General features: G+C 32.3%; 1 protein-coding gene across 1 annotated transcript; it reads left to right on the plus strand.

Annotated features, from left to right (window-relative positions):
• Positions 1-9,546: 9,546 nt before the first annotated feature.
• LOC112015347 (uncharacterized) lies at positions 9,547-14,554 on the plus strand. The gene is made up of 8 exons (XM_024047744.2): positions 9,547-9,813; positions 11,893-11,914; positions 12,635-12,691; positions 12,779-12,860; positions 13,117-13,212; positions 13,320-13,444; positions 13,544-13,562; positions 14,058-14,554. Exons 1-8 carry the CDS (start codon positions 9,720-9,722, stop codon positions 14,292-14,294), a joined length of 732 nt encoding a protein of 243 aa, XP_023903512.1. The 5' UTR covers positions 9,547-9,719; the 3' UTR covers positions 14,295-14,554.
• The last annotated feature ends 4,257 nt before the right edge of the window (positions 14,555-18,811 follow it).

Consider the following 18,811-nt stretch of genomic DNA (forward strand, 5'->3'; position numbering starts at 1 on the left):
CATCCACCCTTTGTTTAGGCATCCAAAGTACAAGATTAGACATTGATTCTACTTTAGGTAGGTGTTCCACAGGCTTAAACCACCCAAGAGAGTTTTTGTAGCCCCAATCCCATATTATGCCTCAGTCAAGCATTAGTTCCTCTACCACTCAAGTAAGGTCACCAAACCCTTTTCTCTCAAAGAGAGAGAGAGAGAGAGAGAGAGAGAGAGAGAGAGAGAGAGAGAGAGAGAGAGAGAGAGAGAGAGAGAATAGTAGCTTAGACAACGAAGCGTAGTTTGGAAATACTTTTAAGTTTCTTAAAAATCTTCCAATTTCCATAATAACTTAATAAAGAAAATAAAGACTAATTTGGAATGAATTTTTCATTTCAATAGTATTAAAAGCTATGTTGTTTTGAGAAGCACTAATCTAGAATTGATTAAAAAAATCTAGAGCATACTTGAATAATGAAATAAGACACTTTTTCTGTTTCTTAAAAATCTCCCAATTTCCATAATAACTTAATAAAGAAAATAAAGACTAATTTGGAATGAATTTTTCATTTCAATAGTATTAAAAAGCTATGTTGTTTTGAGAAGCACTAATCTAGAATTGATTAAAAAAATCTAGAGCATACTTGAATAATGAAATAAGACATCATCAAATTTTACCGTTTTAAATTAGTTGAAATTTAAAACTTTGAATTATCCCTTAAGCTATTTTGACCACAAAATAGCTCAAAAAAAGAAGAAGATGAAATCCATAATTAACCTTCAAAGAAATCTAAAATTTGTGCTTTGACTTAAGTTCTAATTATTGGACTTTTTTTTTTAGCACAAAATTATTGGGCTGCATAATTGAGCCCAATCTGGTAATATGTCCATGAGTGTTTTTATCCTCTCTCTCCCTTCACAACATTTACACCACACACTTAAGCCTAGGGGTGGCAAAATTGGACACAACCCATAAACCCAACACGACATGACATGAAATTAGCAGGTTATGAGTTGAGACTTAATGGGTTCGTGACATATTCGGGTTGACATGATTGACCCATTTAACAAACGGGTTAGGTAAGTGTCCATCATATGGAACCTGTTTGATCCATCTGACCCATTTAATTAAATGATATTTTACCAATATACCCTTCAAACCCTAGATATATAAACTTATTAGTTGCTGTGACTTATTTTCTTTAACATATTATGATTGATTATTTGTACTATTGAGATATACTTTACTTTTGAATGATTATTTGTGATGCAGTTACTTATTTGTTCTGAATTTTATATTAAAAATATTTATATATTTGGTTGTTCATAATTTATATTAATTTGGTTCATACTAAATTTTTTTTTTTAATTAAATCTGATAAATAGATCGATACAACAGACCCGTTTAATAAATGGGTCATGTTAGGGTTGAAGAATCTTGGCCCGTTTAATAAACATGTTGAATTAGTGTTGGCCCATATAATCGGATACTTATTAGTTGACACGACACGAACCCAACACGTAAACACAAATTGCCACCCCTACTTGAGCCTAATATTAAAAAATTAAGATATATATTTTTTAACACGACCGCGTGCATGTGCGCACACACATGCACATGTGTGTAAAAAAATCAAGAGAATTTATCTTCTTTTTAAATTTTAAAATGGATACAAAATTTGTCCATATAGTTTGCTTTGAACTTACACACAAAATATCCAAAATGAAAAATAATTAATGATTCTTTATTTTACATGATCAGTTTGCATGTAAGGAAAACAACAATTATAAAATAAATACATAAAAAATGATGGAATATTTTTATTAAAATCTTACCTTTTTTTTTTTTTTAATTTATTATGATGAAAAATCATTGAATCCAGAAGCTTGGGACAAATTTATAATTTTTTTTTTTTTTTTGGTTTTGACCAACCTAAATTAAAATTTTGAACCTTCTAAAAGAAGCTCAACAACAAACCAATTTAATTTAAAATATGTGGAAAAAAAAAAAGGCATGCCCAATAATAAAAATTAATAATTTGTTGATTTTAAATCTCAGAAAAAGATGATTAAGTAGGTAGTAAAGTGTAAACACTAAAAGAGAATTAAATGTGAGTTAGTGGAAATGAAGTGTAGGGAGTGAAGACAATTTTTTTTAAATGATTGTATTGTTGTGTTGAATTCTTAATAGAGTAATGCAAAAGGCACAACAAAAATTTTTCTTAATGAATTACAAAGACCAGTATATTGTCAAAATTGAGATGAATTTTTAAATAAAATGATTGAAAAGGGTAAAGATAAAAACTAATAAATGATAAATTAAAGTATTCTAAGTAATAATAATTAAAGTACACTTTACAAAAATAATTAATAAATTTACTATAGTAAGAGGCAATAGATGGTTTTCAAGATTTAATCTTAACAACTATAATTAATATCTTCATTATATTAAGAAGAAACATTATTTCCAATGAACTTATAATTTATCATTTATTCTCTTTCTAGTACTATAGATAAATTATGATACGAAAATCACGAGTTTCGCAAGATTCATTTCCTACCTAAAAAGAACTTGTGTTAACTTGAAAATTCTTCCTTTGGATCATGGGTTGCAATACAAGATCTCTTCTTGTCATTCTAAATATTCCTAATGATCAAGATAAAATATGAAAACATTATTTAAAAAGAGGACCTTATAAACCTCTTCAACATGAATTTAAATGACCCCCTAAAAATTATTCCTAGAGCTGCAACATTTGAATCAAATGTTCCTCCCCACGCCTCCCCTCCCTTCTTATGAGGGTTAAGTCAAATTTTTGAATGTTTAAATTGTAAAAAGTTAGTTTATATATATATATATACACACACTTTTATTTCTTTTCTTCCTTTCTTTTTGGCTATTAAGTACTATTTTCGTTCCTTTTATCTACTGGCTTTTATCACATCAGGTCTCTTATTCAACCAAAATGTGATAAAAGCCAGTAGCTAAATGGAACGAAAATAGTACTTAATAGCCAAAAAGAAAGGAAGACAAGAAATAAAAGTATATATATAGTAGTTATCAATCAGTGCCTTGAAGAAAAGTAGATAGAACATGCGCATTTGTTAGATGCAAACGCAATGCATCTATTTTAATATAATATTTAACAACTCAATGCATCTAACAACTCAAAAATTTACATTATCTATTTTAATATAATATTTAACAATGCATCCAGCATCAAAGATACTATTTTTTTACCACTTCATTTAAATATTTTTTATTTATTCTCCCTCTCTCTCTCTCTCTCTTTCTTTCTCTCTCTGCCGGTCACATCCACCACCACTGCCACCCACACCCCCGCAAATCACAACCCACCACCACCACCACCACCACCACTACTGTGACCACAAGCCAAAATCAAACCACACACCACCACAAAATCTCACCTTTCAAGCCCAAACCCAAATCTCCAATCCCTAACAAAATTAAACAATAATCAAACAAACATAGCCTGATCAATGATCCACCACATCCATAGCAACCTACGGCGTGACCCACCACCATAAGCCAACTAGCGTTCCAACCATTGCTAGGGCCAAAACCCACACTACACAATCAATATAATCGAACCACATAAAGCCACACCACCTAAAGCCACCAATTCAAACCACCCAACCACACAAACCTAGACAAACCAAATCCACATTGGCCCACCACCACGAACCTGCACCAGCCCACCCCTTCGAACCCACATTGACAATCTCAACTAACCTAGGTGACACCATGAAGAGAAGAAGTGTTTGGTTCAGTCAAGAGCAAGATAAGGGCTGCACTAGAGAGAAAAAGAGAGAAGGAAAAAAGGAGAGAAGGCTAGAGAGAGAAAGAGAGAAAATGATTTTTTTAATGAGAGAAGAGAGAGATAAAGAATAAACAAATATTTTTTTTTTCCTTTTATTTCTACAGACCTACAGTAGATTGCCAAAGATGGCAGTTTACTATAGCAATGTTGTTAAAAATTTTAACTATGGCACCACTAACGTAGCATGTATTTTGTTGTTTGTGGTGTTAAAAATAGCAATTTAGCTTTTTAGCACCATCAATACCAATGCTCTGATTGTGATTGTAATATCAATATGTACTAAAAAGGCCAAATCCAATATTCAAAAAAGGAATAGCTCATGGTCAACAAGAAGCTTACATATAGTTGAATTATTGTATTTGTCATTAGCATAAAAGTTTGTAATGAACTATTGTTGAAAAACTAAAAAACATTATCTTCGCTTAAGTGAAACCAAGGTGATTTGCCATGGGTTGAGTTAGATTGGGTTAGGGATTTCTCAATTCAAGAATATCGAGTTGGGTTGAAAAATATCTTAAACCTGACCTAATTCAGCCTATGCTTATTCCTACTTGTTGGTAAACTAAAGTATCGGTAACAAAAAAATATATAATTAGAGCCAAAACTCCTAGATTTTGATTTTTTTTTTGAAAACTATACTAACCTCACATAGGTTGCAAGTTTGAGTTCGAGAATCAGCCTATCCAAAAGAAAAAAAGAAGAAGAAAAAAAATTGGGGTAAGATTGCCTATCAATCAGCTCTTACAAACTCTACAAAAGTAAAAATTTTGTGTATTGAGTACGACATACAAGGTATAAGAAAATGACAAGGAACTCCAAAAGTCCTCCTAAAATTTGTGATAAGCATGTAGACGTAACAAAATCCTTATTTTGTCTTTGAGATAATATATTTTTGTGAACTAACCAATCTGATTAAGCCTAATTTACCCTTGCTTATCAATAAAATTCCTATTTTTCTCTTAAGTTGTGGTAATTAAGAATGTGATAAAATCCTTTTTTTGCCTTTGAGTTATCATATTTTTATGGACTAACCGATTCTTATTTAAACGATAATGTTCCTAATTTACCTTATGTTTATTGATGAAATTCCTCTTTTACCTTTGAGTTATTTTATTTTACCACAAAAATTAAGGACATTTAAAATTGTGGTCAGAAATCTACTACTTACTACTAGAATCCCTCCCTCCCCTTAGGTACTAGGTGTAATGGGCAAGTACATTTACAATTAAAACAGTTAGGTAAGTGTGAAATATAGATTGTTTTTTTTTTCCTTGCTTTTTTTTTTTAGGTCTGTCAGACAACAGACCTAAAATAAAAAAAATAAAAAAATAAGTAATATCATTAAGTCTCAAAACTCATTTTCATAAGAGTGCCTTCTCTTACGTCTTGCATTTAATTTTTTGCCCATTATAAAAATCAAGTTGTGCATTCAGCATCTAGCTTGTAATGTGTGGAACATTTGCATAAACATGAATCAATTAATGTGCGATGGTAGCAAATGACTTTAAAATATAACCCTACTGACATGTTAAATAACGAGATTACATAATTTTTTATTTAATTTCATTTCTAAAACGAAATTATTTCTTCTAAAAAAACGAAATTATTAAATATTATATAAATATAGATCTTCGTAGTTACATATATGATAAATCATATGTCAAGAATTTTAGAGTTGATTAATTGACATTATTAGTAATTCAATTTCAACAGAAACGTTTAAGTTAAAATTCATACTCTTCCAACTATATATAGAATGAACTTGAAAATCACATTACATTAGATCTAAAAGAGTGGAGTGCAGAGTGCAGAGAGTTGAGATTGCAAAGCAAGAGGTCGGCTATATTATATTGACAAAAAGACACTGATACCGTCTCAACATAAAAATGGTAATTTTGGTATTTTCGATTACATTACATTACCCTTTGCTTGCGCTGGTTCTGGTCCCACTGCAATCATAGATGGAGTTCCTAGGAAAGAATACTAATTCGCAGCTACACGTCACATCCAACAGATATTTATCTACTACTATTTTACCTCTTGCAAGCTGTCGGTGAAAGTTATTAAAGCTGGAGCGGAGGTTGACCCGGTTTATGAATTAGGTCATTGGGTCATTGGTTCAGCCAGCGAGTCAACGGTTGAACCATAAGGTTAAACAAAAAATTTTAAAATTTATATACACATATATATAAGTTTGAGAAATCATACCATAAATATGTTTAAAAAAAAAGCATATGTCTAAATTAAACTTACTATTATAATTCAAAATCAAAGTTTCACAAGTAATAGAATTAAAAATTCTATAAAATTCACAAGCAAAATAAACCAATGTTATAAGATTGCAACAAAGTTTTTGCTAAATAAAATTTTATTACAGGTCTTTAAATTCTACATATTAAAAAAAAAAAATCTCAAACTATGTAAATAAAGGAAGAGGAAAAAAAATGTTAAAAACTTAAAGCAATAAACAAATGAAACACAAAAAATTGTAAACAAAAGAAAAGAAAATAAGGTTTAAACAATAAAATATATAACATATACTGATGTACTTATACCTATGTGTTAATTAGCTAAGTGAAACTAAAAAGTAATTTGTTCATAGCTGAAAATTGATGCACAGTTGCAAGTTTGGGCAACTGAAACTGTAAAAAGTGATGGGTAGAGTAAGGTGAATTGGCAGAAAAGTGATAGAACGGTGCATTTTTTTATATTTCTTTAGGTTTTTCCTTATTTAAATTATTATATTATCACACATTAAACAATAAAGAAGTCAATAGGATGAACCTATTAATGTAATTTTGCACAATTCACAAACCTAGTCGGGTCATTAAAACCCAGCTGAGTCACATGGTTTGCTTAAAACATATTAGGTTTTAGCGGTTTTGACCGAGTCTTGGGCACATCCGATCCAATTGATGACTTGGATTGGTTTATGTGTTGGGTCACCGGGTTACTAGTCCGACCGATAAGGCCAGGCTAGGTTTAATAAGACTTACTATTTACATTTTTTTTGGATTCTAAAAAAATACTATTTACATTTTTTCAGCTCTCCAATTTTTAATTTATTTTTCTTCTTCAAAATAGATAATAGAGAGAGGAGGAAAAAATGAATTTCGGGAAATACTATAAAAAATATTATTATTGAGCTATCACTTAAATTCCAACCCCCCATTTTTAGGCCTAAATTTGATCTAAATTAATTTAAAATTTGAGATCTAATTTAGCATTTCACATCACAAAAATGATCAATTTGTTATGAAAATTTTAAATAACCACGTGAGTTCCAAGATTTTTGTTTTTGCAAAAGTATTGACAATAGATGAAGAGTAATGCTACATACAACCATAAATTATTTTATAACATTTTTACAAATTGTTGTTGTGGCCAACTTCTTACTGGTTTTCAACTGGGCCTACCAATAACATCACTTTTTTTATTTTCCAACAATTACTCATCACATCAGTAGTTTGTAAAATTTTTTATAAAAAAGTTTGGATCTCTAGCATTTTCTGTAGATGAAGCATTGCAATGATATCAAACAAATTAAGACATTTTTTTTTCCTAAAAATAGGTTTAAACTATTAAATAAAGCTCATTTTTCCTTTCTAGTTTCTACCTAGGGTTACTAAGAGCCTTATAGCTCAATTGGTATTTCACCATGCACAAAGTGTTTAAAGGTCTAGGGAAGAAAGGATCCGAGTTGCAGAATTAGTATCATATTGCAACTATCTAAAAAAAGAAAGTTTCTACCTAGGGTTGTTGATGGATCTGACAAATTGGGTTAAACTGACTAGCTTGATCATGTTTCAATGAGAAAAAACCAACTGACCCAATTACTAATGAAATTGTTGGCAATGTGGTGTTCCTTCTTCGCACCTTACTGCGATTGACCATGAATATAATAGTAGGAAGCACTATGTCATTGTGTTCCTAGAGCACCTAACAGTTACTCATTAATTTCAACTAAGTGTCCATTTGGCATGATTAATTTTGATAACTTATTTTATTATTCAACTTATTTTTGATACTATTCATGAGTCTCATTACACTTTTAGTACTATTCATGGTTTCCACTATACTATTTTAGTTAACTTTTACCTTTATTTACAGTATTTTTAGTAAAAAAAAATTTTAGTTTCAACAAAATAAGCAGATCCTGAACAAACCCTAAATAGAAGTTATGTTTTCTTTTTTATCAGCAACTAATAAATAAATAAAATTCTAAATTAATTGGAATATGATTCTGTGGGAGACCATAAAGTTTGTTCCCATTGGGCCTGAGTCGAAGAATGTGAGGGTCGACTCATAAACTCACTTAACTCAAATGGGCCCAGGTAGACCGAAAGGAAAAGCCAATTGAAGAAGTGATTAGTCCAAGGAAGGCGCTCAGAGAAAGATGGTCCGAGGAAGTTGAGAGTTTCCATCAACCAAACCGAGGGTACTAGCTTGAGGAAGATAACAGTAACCAATGTGGATAAGAATTGGGGGAAAGCAATTGGCAAAGCTACATGCACCTCCACATTAAATGCACTACACTAACTAGGCATGCTGCATTAATAACCAAATGGCATCTAAACAGTGCCACACAACCTATTGTCTACCTAGCACAGCCTCAAAAGGGTGAAGAAAAGGATGAGACAAGTGTCTTAGGGAAGGGCCATCCACCATCCAAATGGAAGGCCATAATTGAAGCAATGAGATTATAAAAAGGAAAAGATCCTTAATGTATAATTTTTCTTTGTTTGTTTTGTTTTTCCTCTTTTTTTTTTTTTTTTACTGCCAAATCTTTCATATACCTTCTTTCTCTTTTTTTTTTTTTTTTTTAACTTGCTCTAAAACGAATACTTAGAACTTAGAACACTTACCTGGTGCGCCGGCCAGCACCTTAATCTTTCCCACAGACGGCGCCAATTGTAAGGACCCAATTTGGATTGACCCTGAGTGATGGGTTTTCAGCCCAATAAGCCCAAACAATACATTTATAGAGAGTGGGGTGAAAGGTTTAGGTGCTGGCCGTCGATCACCAAGTATGAACTTTCTCATAAAAAAGAAAAATGTTAAGAGTTTCTTTACTAATGGGGGGATGCTCCTCGGCCTGTGGCCGAGGAGGCCTTCTTGTTCTCCCTTTTTTTCTCCCCCCTTTGTTTACTTTACTAACTTTTCTTTTATAGTTTTCATCTTCCTATCCCTTCCTTCCATCTGTTGATCATCTATTTGCTTTCTTTTCTGGCCGTCTGTCCCATCAGAGGCCTTATCAGTACTCAAGTGGTTCACTCTGATCAACGTTATCCTGCCAAGGGGTTACCTCTCCATTAATGCGGCCAGGGGGAGTTAGTTGAATGCATTAAATGTGAGAATGACAGCTTACTTTGGGGTTAGTCTCTCCCCAAAATCACCTTCGTCAGGCCGAGGATAAGGTGGTCCTCGGTGTAGATTGGAAAAAAAAAAGCTTTCCCTCACCTTGGCCCTGAATAGCCTGTGCTCCTCAGCCTGGGCCTCGGGCCTGCTACATGATGGGCCGAGGCCATCAGGCCCATGGGCCCCACAGGTTGAAATTTTAATCTAATATTATTTCAAAAAAAATTTTGAATCTAACTAAAAAATTATCTTTTTCTTTTCCCATTAATAACAATTAGTAACAACCTGCCACTTAAAATTTGTTGTAAAAAAAAGTTTCAAAGACATATCTGTTTTATATTGGTTACCAGTTTCGTAGTTTTCTTAGCTCTCACTTTAGCTCTATCCGCCAACATATAAATCCCCATAACATTGACCCCCTTACCAGACACGGACTCCGCGTTTCGTAGTAATACAAATCAATAGCGTACTTTTCTTCTTCTTCTTCTTCTTCAAAAAGGAAAATTCCCAAAACGCTTTGAATCTCTACAATCGTGATTTGTGACCATGGACAAGAACGTAGAGAAAATGCAGGTCCGTCAGAGTTACCGGAATCTCTGGCACACCGACCTCCTCTCCACCATCCGAGCCGATACTCCTTGTATGAACACAATTTGCTCTCACGTTAAATTTTTATTTTTGAGTAATTCTTGTTCTTCTGTTTGGTTGTTGAGAAAAATGCTAGAAGAAAAAAAAAAACATGGATATGAACGATGGAAACTGATACAATTCGACTGTTTGGATTCGTTCGAGTTTTTGTTTTCCTCATGGATAATTATAATTTCTTTCATATTTGGACTCTGTTTTGGTTACTGAGAAGATCATAATGCTGTTTTTCAGTCGTTTAGTCCAAATTTTTTATTAATAAAAACTATGTTTGATTTTTTTTTTTTTAAATTGTGTTTGATTTGTGAGTAATATTCTGTTTGGTTGTGGAGGAAATCCTGGAAAAGATTAAGAGAATTGGATTTTGAGTTTCAAATGTTCTCTTAACGTATTTCTTTAATATTTCGACTCTGTTTGGTTACCGAGAAAATCATAGGATCGTTTAATTTTCATTCGTTTAGTCCAGATTTTTTATTATTAAAAACTATGTTTAATTCTTCTTCTTCTTTTAAATTGTTTTTTATTTGTGAGTAATATTCTGTTTGGTTGGGGAGAAAATGCTAGAAAAGAGAAAGAGAATTCTATATTTAAGTTTCAAATGTTCTCTTAAATTTCTTTAATATTTGGACTCTGTTTGGTTACCGAGAAAATCACAGGATGGTTAATTTTCATTTGTTTAGTCCAGATTTTTTATTATTAAAAACTATGTTTTATTCTTCTTCTTTTTCTTTTCTTTTATTTATTTATTTATTTATTTTTTATTTTTATAAATTGTTTTTTTATTTGTGAGTAATGTTCTGTTTGGTTGGGGAGAAAATGCTGGAAAAGAGAACATAATTGGATTTTGAGTTTCAAAAGTTCTCTTAACGTATTTCTTTAATATTTGGACTCTGTTTGGTTACTGAGAAAAAGATAGGATTTATTTATTTATTTATATAAATTAATTTTGAGTAATATTCTGTTTGGTTGGGGAGAAAATGCTGGAAAAGAGAAAGAGAATTGGATATTTGAGCTCCAAATGTTCTCTTGACGTATTTGGCTTCGTTCTAGTGATATTAGTTTTCATTTCTTTCATATTTGAACTCTGTTTGGGTACTGAGAAAATCATACAATGGTTGATGCTGTTTTTGATTCCTTTAGTCAAGATTTTTAATTACTTTAATTTTTTGTCTTTTATTGTTTTTGATTTTGTTGAAAATTCTAGGATTGGTTGCTCAGAAAACGCAAGAAAAGAAAAGAAAACAAAATTCAACATTTGCGTCTTAGGATTCAGTCTTCTGTTTTTACCTTAAAATATAAGAAAAAAGATGATCTCATGACCACCATTGAAGAAAATATCTTATATTAATTGTTCATGATTTCTGTTTTTTCCTTTTGTCTTTTGAAATTAGGACTCTGTTTAATTACTGAAAAATTAAAAAAAGAAAAAGAAAAAAAGAAGAGAATACTGAATTTCATTATGCTATTTGACTGGGTCCCTTTTTTTCTCCAATAATTTTATAGGCACAACTCAATGTAAGAGTGAGATTTTATGTGAAATTTTGGGCTCTTGTAGCAGAACTCTTTTTTTTTTTTTTTTTTAACTTGGGGCTCAGTTGAGATCAGATTCACAGTTGTGCATGTACATGAGGTTTTGTTTTTAAAGTCAAAATGGAGAGATCAAGCTGATATAATATTTTATTGCTGAGGCCTGAGATGTATTTAAAAGAAAGAAAGAAAGGATGTATTGAGTCTTAAAAAATAACTATGATGTGCCTATTAAAATTGCTTGGTTGTTGATCGGTTATGCGAGTGGCAGAATGGGTAACTGATTTTCTCTGTTTTGTTGTAATATCGTTCCTGTTGCTGGGAAAGAAAACATGGGAAACTTGATTTTTTGAATGTTAGAGTTTCTACTCAACTAATCCAATTTCAATCTATTGGTGTAGCTTGAAAAAGATGGTAATTAGATGTGGAATTTAATTTTCCCTTTCCCCTCAGAGATCAAATAGGCAGTCCATATTTTGATAATTTTTCATTTCTTAAGTTATATTTGATTACTGATTGAGTTGCTTATGTATTGTTTGATATGCAGATTGTTGCTTTGCAGTATGGTGGTAAGTGTTCTTATCTTGATGCATTTTTTTGCTTTGTCTATGTTTTACTGGTCATGGTTATGGTGTGTATCTATATGGAGAGGTGATTTTGTGGTTGACTTGTGCAGATGAAGGGATTCTCTGTGATTACTCTTTCTGTTTTTCTTTTATAAACCTTTTGTTTGGATACAAACTTTGGAAAGAGGACCTCCTCTTCTCCCTCTAAAAAAAGCAGGACGAAGAACTATACGTTAAACCAAACTAAGTGTATATATATATATATTCAAACTATGTTATGGTATTCACAATTGTTCAATTATATTGATTGTTTAAATTAGAAGTTTGATTGATTATTATTGAACTCTTCTGTATAAGTAGCTTTTATTATTATTATTATTATTAGTCTAACGTAGTGCTCCATTAACATGGATAATAACGAAGATACAGTTTATAGAGCAGTGAGTTAAACTACCAAATAAATTTTTTTTGAGGGAAAATGCTTATCACATATCTATTGAGTTACCTAGAGATTAGTCTCAATGAAGCGTTCAATAAAGAGAGTTTCAGCTAAAGATGATCTGACCTTGTTATTTGCTATTTATTTTTATGTAATGCTCACTGCCATGGAAAAAATGTAATTGCTCCTCTCTTGTTTATTTTTTTACTCTTTATTGAGAATTATTAAGAGATTATCTTCTATTTTGGGTGTGGCCTATATAATTTTCCTTTTTTATATGATAGTGCTCCTTGTGCTTCTTACTTGCTACGCAAACGAGCTCTTTATAATGATATGTCAAGGTAATTAGTGGCAGTTCTTCCTTGGATTTTTCATTTAACAAGAATCAAAGTGAACTTGCCATAATTCCTTTTTCTTCTATGTCATAGATACACATGCTGTGCTGGCTATATGCCATGCAGTGGTCGGTGTGGAGAAAGTCGGTGCCCTGAATTTTGTCTTTGCACTGAGGTATTTCAGTTATTTAATTCTTCCATTTATGTGTTTGGTGGTAATCAACTAATCATAATTAAAATTAAAAAGAAAAAAATCCAATGAGTTTTGGCTCAAAATACACTTCTTTCTCCAAGAAGAGTTGTAATTTGAGCCAAAATTCACTGAGTTTGTGGTAATAATTAAAAAAAACAGGGAGATGGGTAGGTATATGGTCTCCCTTATGCACTCTATAATCATTAATTTGCATGTGTGTTTTCTTCACTTTGTTCAGGTTTTCCTTTGCTTTGGAAATTCAGTAGCCTCAACACGCTTTCTGTTGCAAGATGAGTTTAATATACAGACAACCCAATGTGATAACTGCATTATTGTACTTCCTTTCTCTTTTCCCATGAATATCTATGATTCTATGCGTACTCACTCTGCTTCTTTATCATCTACACATGTTTTTCACATGACACATTGCCTTCTTTGCAGGGATTTATGTTCTGCCTCCAACAACTTGCATGCATATTTTCCTTAGTAGCTTGTATAGTTGGAAGTGATGAACTTCGAGAAGCTTCGCAGGTCTTGAACATTTTGGCTGATTTGACTTATTGCACGTAAGACCTTATATAATGCACCCTTTTGAAATCAATTGGCCAAGAGACATGAAATGATGAAATCCTGTACTGATACTTTTATTTGATTTGTTTCTGCAGGGTTTGTGCATGTATGCAGGTATGCAATAAATTAAACAAAGTGCATTTGAAAACCATATATCACATGAGCATCATATAATTTTTAGCTGATGGATGGCACAATTAAGAATGTTGTCGCACCTGCTATAGATTATCCATTACTTTATTACACGTCTTGGGTTGTAGTGGTGGAAAAGCCTTGGCTGTAAGCTAGTGAACATCAAATCATGTCCCAGAGTAATAGTAAAAACCAATGTTACTCAGATTGGGACCCAGAGATGGACCAGATGGTTGGTTCTTAGTTATCTGGTTCCTTTATTGATCTTGTGATAGTTACAAAATTTTTGGAGGGGGGATTTAAGCCTTGATTCTCCTCATAAAGGAGAAGAGGTTATGCCATTGAGCTAAAAAGCTTTTGGCAGTTATCTGGTTCCTTTTCTGTGTGTATATTAGATAGAATATATATATTTTTTTAATTGTGGGTTTTGGAGTTCAAAGTTTTGTGACATGTTTACTTAATTTGTTTCTAATGCAGACCCAGCACAAGATTGAAATGGATAAAAGAGATGGCAACTTTGGGCCACAACCAATGATGGCAATACCACCAGTCCAGCAGATGTCACGTTTCAATCAGCCGACTCCTCCACCGGTTGGATATCCATCCCAACCAGCATATGGGCAGCCTTACGGCTATCCCCCACCCCCTCAAGCTCATGGTTACCCTCCTGCAGGTTATCCTCAACCTGCTCCTGGCTATCCTCTTAACCACTAGTGGTTTGGACTGTGATGCCTGTGTCAATGTCTCTATCTGCCTTTTGACAGCTTTCTCCCAAATATATTTCTGTATGTGGACATGTTTCAACTTCCTAATATTTCTGTGTCTATTTGGTTTCATTAATGCCATTGAACTATGTTATAGAGGGAAAATTATTAGTTTACATTTACCATATCTAGTGCATTCCACAAAACCTGAGTGTTGTATACATATTGGATCTAACCTTGCAATATTGTCATCACATCCAATTCGCACAATATCTCATCTTAAAGTGTACCCAGCATGGTATTCTATTCTCATGGAGGAGAAACTGAATTTGTACCTTATAGTCCACAAACTATCAATTTCTCAAACCATTAAGATCTATTGTGATCTTAATTCAAGATACCACTACATCTATTCACATCTCGTGTACCACTTAGCATTTATTTCCATCTCTTAACTGCTTGGCACACACCAAAATTTTGCTGCATCAAACAAAATTAAAAAAAAAAACTAGCATTATTTGAGTAGGAGCGCATCCCATTAACACATGCATTTCAAAGCTTATTTGATCAAAATCAAAATGCACATTACAATATAATGCTTCACCCATTTTACTTATTCTTATTTGAGCATGTGATATACCTTACCATCGTCATTTATTCCAAACTATGCATGCACGACAACATAATCACAAAATAAGGTGATAAGGTGCATAATCATACATCACCAAGTTGATTAATTCCAAAATAATATGTGAATTAATCTCATACATCAACACACCATAAGTTACTTCATTTCACTCTTGTTATTGCATGTGAAATATACAATTCATAATGGTGGCATATTATTTTTACAATTTACCGCATTAAATTCAATTATCATATATTCCAATTATCAATTTTATGGCTCAAAATTCACCAAAAAAATAGAGCACATCCAAATACGTAGAAAAAAAGTGAACTTAGTATTTTATGTATCTCAAGACAGATTAATGAGGTTTCCATAATTTTCTACTACCATATAACAAGTACAAAGAAAATCATGGTAAATTCATCATGTACCCAAAATTTCGGAAAAATTCACCAGAGGACGCTCTCCGTGTATACATATAGAATGGTGTGGTCTAATCATTACACAATTTTCCAACTTTTAGAAATTTTCTATAATTTTATTCTTTTTTTTTTTCACTAAAAATTAAATCATAGAAAATTACTAAATTTCATCCAAAAATCTGGAAAAAAACTTTAATCAGGCCTTCTTTGTGCGTATGAGCATGAGAATACAGACTCATATCTTTCTTATATTTTACAGATTTTCTTTAAAAAGTTTTACCTTCTCTAAGCAGGTGTATATGTAGCAATAGCTTTTCTTAATTCTACATATTTTTCTTATTTTACCTAATTTTTCATTGATTTTCCTTAATTTCTACTTATTTGACCTAATTTTTCTTTTGTATGAGGTCACTCTCACAGTCTCTCCCCCAGAGGAGTGCAGAAAAAATTGGAGGTCTGTCGGAATTTTCATACGCCCTCACTTGTGTGAGTAGTATTTTCATAGGTATTTTTCGATTAAAAAAAAATTATTTTTCAGAAAATTCCCAAAAAGCACTACACAATGAGAATATCGCAATGGTCAAAACATGAGATCAATCAGACATCAATCTTCGGCGGCTTCAAGTGGGTGTGATCCACCTTTGGTTCATCCCTAACTTTTCAACATAGGTTTTTTTCTAGAAAACCAATCTGTCGATCCATATTTGCACCTTCATATCTCACTCATTCCACCTCCGATTAAGCTGATTCTTTCGCCATGTGAAAGATATTTGATTTTACTACATGTTAGGATCAAGAATCAACAAAAATATTAATATTTCATAGAGACATTTAAACTTGAAAATGCCTACTGGCAACATTCAAAGTGGAAGTAACATAGGATAACATAGAGATAACATACAACTTTTAATTTTAGAACAAAGAATAGAAAGCGTACTTTGATGTAGTGAAAATTAAAAACAAGAAGTAGATTGTATATTGAGAAGAACTTCAATCTACATGCCAATTCCACATGGTACCCAAGATATGTGGTTTCTCAATTAGTTCTTATGTACATTGATTTTCCTTTAGGAAAAGTGTATTCTAAAGATGTTACAAAGAAAATTGTTTTTTTCTTCTTTTAATCATAAGTATGCTTTAATTGCCAAGGAAGTTACTTTATTTAATAACTCTTATTAAATAAACAATTGATTATATAATTGGGTTAGCCTTTTGGACCAGCACAATTGGGTTTTAATGTGTGGCTTGAGATGGGATCAAATGGACAAATAAAGATCTAGCTCTAATGGGCTTTGGGCTTTCATCAACTCTTGACAGACCCAAAATTACCATTAATTATACAACAAGTTTCACAATGGAAATATAATTGCACTCTAGGCCTTATTAATAAATTATATCTCAAGAATCTAATATAATATCATTTGTCCATTCCATGAAATATTCATAGTGAACAAAATCATAATAAATTGTCACTTTGTAAACAACTATTTTATTTCTTGAGTACCTGGTTTAATATTTTAGTTATTCCTATATTTTATGAAATCTAATTTCATTATATATAAATTTTAGTAACTCTTTACTAAAGTAGTTGGCCTTGAATAACCAGTTTCTATTAAATTTATCTCAAAGAGATATTTTGTGTCTCTATAGAAAGAGATTATGGATTCTATCTTGAGAATATGTGTTCTCTCAACATTACATGCGGTTACCTAACATACCGAGGTTTTGACCGTTAAATTAGATCTCACTTCAGATATATCAAAGCAACATTTCATGATTAGGTTCACAATCCTCTCAATATTGAGAGTCTATGAAAATAGAAGTCGTAAGATTTATTATTCAGATGACAATTGTTAATTGAATAGTTAATCTTACAGCGGTCCAGTTAAATGCGTCTTACACACTTAAGACCATGGTTTTAAAAACCGAACCGGACATCAAACAGTTTTTTTCCCAATTTTCGGTTCAACCCCGGTTTTTGACCGGTTTTTGGCCGGTTTTCCGGTTGTTGACCGGTTATTGACCGGTTATGGGACTTTTAACCGGACCGAATTGGCATCCGGTTCCCGGTTGAACCGGTCGGACCGGCCGGTCCGGTCCGGTTTTTAAAACAGTGCTTAAGACACATCAACTAGAAGTCTTTACTTTCATGATCAAAACAAACCATCTTAGTTGACATGTTATAGTCTTCGCAAATGAAACGCCCAATTTCATCATCAATTACAAACTACATTTTTGAGTTTATAAGTAATTTGTGATTTGTACCTTTTATAACAAATAAATTACATAAATCACATATAATGCATCTTAAGGACTATATGATAATATCCAATTAGTTCATATATATACAAATTATCTCATATAATTAAACAATTTAATTATTTATAACATAACAATAAATTGGATTTTATGGCACAAACCCTAACACCTAGGACCAAGGGGAGTCTATTGGAACTAGAGGTATCACTAGAAACTCGCCAATGGCGAAAAACTAATATGTCAAAAATCTATCAATGGTGAATTTTAACAGCTCATTCATCCTAGGGTCTAGAAAGAGCCACCTGGCTTTGATACCAATGAATAAAAGCACATTAACATGTCCTCGTATGAAAAACTAAGTTGTGTTGTTTAAATAACAATTTTCGTTATTTCAACAACACAACACGTATTTCTACAATATTTTTTCACTTGCACATTTTTCTACAATACTTAAACAATATTACTAAAACAACATTACCAAACGGGCTTGCATATCAACTATTGCAAAAGTGTGTTCAACACTAATGGGATATAATCCCATGTGGTGTGCTTTTATGCACCATAATTCAAGCCATATTCTACAAATCTCCACCTTGGCTTGAATTCCATCAAGCCTAACAAACGAAATTTGCAGACCACCAAATACAAATCCATAACAAGTCTCCACCTTGACAAGACATCTCTCAAGCCACAAATGCAAAGCACTAAATCAAATTAGAGCCTTACCAAAAAAACAAAGTGCCAATTATCTAAAACTACTTCTAAATGTGCCAATAGATGCCAAATGTACCCGAAGATGGTGTATAGTAATCAGCTCGATTTTTCCCCTATACTTTAAAACCAAAAAAATTAGCTCAATCTGAACAACCATGCCATCGCTGCACCCACTCCATTGCCAACATTTATCCACCATTGCAACCCACTAACTAAGAGAGAAGGGAGAGTGCGAAGAGAGAACTCGTAGATTTCTGATGTGACAGAGAGAGAGAGAGAGAGAGAGAGAGCGAGTGAGTGAATAAAATAACCAAGCTTATTTTTGCATCTTGAGCTAAAGTAACATCTATTTTTAGATGATACTGTAACAATGTGTATTGTTATCTCAGTGTTGGATAGGGTAATGTAGAGGGAGTTTTGGTGTTTCTTTTTGCTGCATTGCATTACCCATTGGGGATGCTCTAACTAGTAGATAAGCTAATTAAAGTCAACAAGACTTTAGTA

Source organism: Quercus suber, unplaced genomic scaffold, assembly GCF_002906115.3.
Source record: "Quercus suber isolate HL8 unplaced genomic scaffold, Cork oak 2.0 scaffold_6, whole genome shotgun sequence".
NCBI classification, from domain to species: domain Eukaryota; kingdom Viridiplantae; phylum Streptophyta; class Magnoliopsida; order Fagales; family Fagaceae; genus Quercus; species Quercus suber.

Bases quoted from the DNA above. Each gene is read 5' to 3' on its own strand.
- LOC112015347 (XM_024047744.2), top strand. From the start codon at position 9,720: ATGGACAAGAACGTAGAGAAAATGCAGGTCCGTCAGAGTTACCGGAAT. The intron at 9,814-11,892 runs GTATGAACACAA...TTTGATATGCAG, and splicing joins CATCCGAGCCGATACTCCTT to ATTGTTGCTTTGCAGTATGG. The intron at 13,213-13,319 runs GTACTTCCTTTC...CCTTCTTTGCAG, and splicing joins AATGTGATAACTGCATTATT to GGATTTATGTTCTGCCTCCA.